This window comes from Bidens hawaiensis, unplaced genomic scaffold (genome assembly GCF_021521415.1).
Source record: "Bidens hawaiensis isolate Kalapana, Puna unplaced genomic scaffold, B.hawaiensis_p1.1 tig00002273_1, whole genome shotgun sequence".
NCBI lineage: Eukaryota > Viridiplantae > Streptophyta > Magnoliopsida > Asterales > Asteraceae > Bidens > Bidens hawaiensis.
This window is the reverse complement of record NW_027491121.1, coordinates 1,333,150-1,337,366: the sequence shown is the minus strand read 5'-3', so window position 1 is coordinate 1,337,366 and position 4,217 is coordinate 1,333,150. Positions and strand designations below refer to the sequence as shown.

General features: G+C 35.6%; 1 protein-coding gene across 1 annotated transcript; it reads right to left on the bottom strand.

Annotated features, from left to right (window-relative positions):
* Positions 1 to 1,467: 1,467 nt before the first annotated feature.
* LOC143613575 (uncharacterized) lies at positions 1,468 to 1,785 on the bottom strand. The gene has a single exon (XM_077087250.1). The coding sequence runs from the start codon at positions 1,783 to 1,785 to the stop codon at positions 1,468 to 1,470; it is 318 nt and encodes a 105-aa protein (XP_076943365.1).
* Positions 1,786 to 4,217: the final 2,432 nt, after the last annotated feature.

Sequence of the window (4,217 nt, the reverse complement as noted above, 5' to 3'; positions counted from 1 at the left end):
CAAACAATAAAAATAAAAATACATTAGTTGTAAATGAAACAGGTCAGAAATCACCCAAAGTGTATACAAGAACACAAAATTGCCTAAATCATTTGATTCAAAAAATTAGATCATTTATCTAATGTTTTTAAATCAACTTTGACACTAATTATCTAGAAAAAAAAAGTAGATTTAAGAATGTTTCGGGTTAGACCACCCCATACAAAAGATTAACTTATTACTAAACCTCCTCTAGTAACCTTCAAGGGGTGGTGTATTCTGTCTAGAAGAAGTCTCAACTTCGAATTACATAATGATGAGACACATAACCATTGTTTCTATAACATATTACTTTGTTCTTTTAAGATTTGATTATCATGTAATACTCATTAGAAGTTAACATCACCATGGTTGGGATTTTTATAGGATAAACACAAATAAAGAAACTGGGAAGAGATGCAACACACAGCAAGCGTGGACTAATGTTTGTGACGTGTTTGCATGTTCATGTGCCAAATCTGAAACCACCCAAAGGTACGTTATGCAGACATATTATGGTTATCTTGATGCTCAATATTAATTCTTTGTTTTGAAGTTATTTGGGATGATTATTCATCTGTTAACATTTAACACCAAATAATTTTCTGGTGATGAAGAAGTTACTCCTCAGATGGTGTTTGATTTGGAATATAAACATCTAAAAATATAAGGAAAACATCATCTTTGGTGTGTAATTGTCATTCAGTGTTCATCTATGATTTTCAGGTCCCTCTTTTTTTCTTTCATAGGTTAAGGTCCTTCTGATAATAGGATCTGTGTGTTAAGAGGGCAATTGAATATACAAAGCTAAGGTTACCTTTACATCAGAACACATAATTATATTTAACTTATAATGATATAAAACAATTCACTTTATTTAATTAGTTGAAATACCAAATATCGTTTCATTTAACAGGATTATTTAAACAGCGTTAGTGGCTTGTAGTTAATTGCAACCAAAATGAAAGATCATACGCTAAAATTGTGAGTTTTAAACTTTTAGACTGAGATAACAATTTTGAACAAACCTTAGGGATGAAAAACACAACAGACTCTTAAGTATTTAACAAAATGATCATTGTAAGCGTATAGTCTTCCTAGGCATATGCTTTAATAATGCAAGTCCCAAATACCACAGTCCTCATTTAATGGTAGTCCGGTTGATTCTCCTAGAAGAGGTCGATGGCTCGGGTTGTTGGAGTTTCCTACTATAAGAGTTTTCGGAATTAAAAAAAAAACTAGTCCCAAATAATGATCATGTGAAATTGGATAAAAAGGGCAGGCAGGCACATTAATTATGATTTGATTCAAGAAACGGAATCCGAAAATAAATGGAGAATTGAAAATGATTTCAACAAAATTTGAAATTGCTACTATATTATCTTAATTGGCCGGGGGTTGATTTTGATTAACAAACATCCATCTTCACTCTGACGGGGGCATTAGATGTCATTCATCCTCGGATGGAAGTTGGAGGGTGAGGCGTCCGTGAGATCTGTGGGCCGTGAAGTGACAGTACTTTGGAGTCTTGATCCTCTTCTCCTCGGTGATGACTAGCCTTCCGTCGTCGGTGTAATACCTTTTCATGACCGTCATCGGCAGCAACGGTGGAAGCTCCTTCAACTTCCTTCCAGTTCTTCTCTCCTGCTGCATCCCCCATGCTGATCTCTGATTATTAATAGCCTCTGCTCCTCCTGAAAACAACACATGATCAGTGGTCTCCAGATCAACACAGCTCTCCATTCCGATGTGATCACCGCTCTTCATTGCTGTAGATTGAGAAGAAAACGATGGTTTTGATCAAGGGATCATATAAATAGCCTAGGAGATATGGATACTTGATCAAATTAATGTTGACAGCTAATAAATATTTTCTTTTTTATTTTTAATTTATACGTTACCAACAAATCATAATAATTAATTCAACCAGAAGATATCGACTCATAATATTTTTGTGTTTACATGCCCTCCCTCATATATCAATCTGTTTTTAGTATCCAGTTAATTAAACATCAGTAGTAATGCTGCTTAACAATTCCATTTTAGTTTTGAAAATATCTATTTTTTATTTGTTAATATTTAATTAATATATTAAACATTTTCTTTTTTCTTATTTATCGGATGTGATGTATATCTTGTAAACATACATATATGCATGCATATGTCACCGTGTTGCACATGCTGCTAACCGTTTTCAACAAATATATAAAACCTCCCCTCTAGGTGTCATGACAACAACTCAGTTATAAGTATTGGGCTTTAAACATTTGATTAAGTCATAATAAATATGTATTGGTTTTTCGAGATTCGGGTTGACCAATGGGGTGGTGGTCCATTGGCAAAGGCAAAGCCTTTAAACACATGGGTTTGGGAGGGGAGGTCTTGGGTTCAAGTCCCAAATTATAGAACCCGGAAATCGAATTCTTGATTTTATTGGAAACGTAAAGATAGCTGGCCCGATTCGAGAGGGGCTAATCTCTGATCTGACCAGTTTGAGACGGCAAGTCTCCAATTACTAAAGACTATTATGAATTTATGATAGATAATACTTGAACGAGGATTACAAAGAAAGACAAACCAATTAATACTAATGCTACTATTTACTTCCTCCTATAATTTTAATTCCAGTCAAGGGTGTCTAACTTCAGTCAAGGATGTTTAATTTCAGTCAAAGGGTGTTTAGGCAGGAACAGCCAAAATCTCTTGAACTTGCCTGTGGATGCATCGGGTCTGACCTGTTTCTGTTTTGCGAGTAACTGGGTTCGTATCAGTGTTCATCTTCGATTTTCACGTTCCTCTTTATTTTCATAGGTTAAGGTCCTTCTGATAATAGGATCTGTGAGCTAAGAGGACAATTGAATATACAAAGCTAAGGTTAGCTTTACATAAGAACACATTTATATTTAACCTATGATGATATAAAACAATTTACTTTATTTAACTGCTTGAAATACGAAGGTGCAGCCTTTTAAATAATGATTCAGGTTTATATAATTTTAGAAATTGTTTATTCTAGAAATTGTGAAAATCTCAAATGTTGTAAGCATTCTAACTAGGACCACGTAAGCTTACGCTTAGACTTTAAGAGTCACATAATTTACCACCATAATTTGTTAAGGGCCATTAGTTACCACTTATAACTAAGCCTCCTCCATGTCTTAAGTAGGAGGCAGTCATTGGATCAACGAAATTAGATGTTTAGAAACTCACTTTTACCAAAATAATGATATATCAAATTTTGAGTTCTCATGTGCATACAATCCATACAGAATTTAATGAAATGTTTTTTTCCTTTTTACATAGATGTACAACTTAAATGCCCCTCTAATCATGCTTAGACCGTTAATTATTAAAGCGTCTATCTCCAAAATGACCACAGTTCGAATCCCGGTATCCCATTTCATTTTGGATTTAATGAAAAAAGGGTTTTACTGGTTCACCCGCCGGGTCAACCGGTCCGGGCCAACCGCCACCCGCAAAACCTGCCGGGTTTTTAGAAACGACCCAAATACACTGACCCGACCCGGTATAGGGACCGGGTCCCTGTCGGACCGGCCAGGCCGGGTTTCAAAACACTGCACACACCATATAGGTTATTTGTCCTTTTGTGTTTGAGAGTGTTAGGTGTTTGAAGCCTATACGGCTCGTATGGAGGCTATACGACCCGTATAGACTGGAAAAGCTGTCATCCGTATATTAGTTAGTCATGTGAGGGCTATACGACCCGTATGACCCCTATACGAATCGTATAGAGTTGTTAACACACCATGGGAGTGGTGTTTAAATATAACGACACTTTCATGAAACACCGATAACAATAGGTAATGAGGAGTTCTAAAATATTTTTAACGGGTAACAAATGGTTCTACTTGGAACCGATTTCAAGTCACACCTGTGGGACCTGTACCCGACTTAAACTCTCCCGGTCCAGTTCATGTATGCGTGGTTTCGCGTTTTCAAGCTGAATCCAGTTTGGTCCGGGTCAATCCGATTCTACCTGATAATCAGCTTGCGTCTCAAAAGTATTTTATGCTGATCATAAAGTGTAGTCATAAAAGTAAATAAATTTAGGGGGTGTTTGGGATTGCTTATTTTACCTCCTTATAACTTATAACTTTCTCAAAAAAAAGTTAAAAGGTGTTTAGAAAATTTAAAAATTGTAAGGGGATAAGTCATAACTCATAAGTTATAATTTTCTA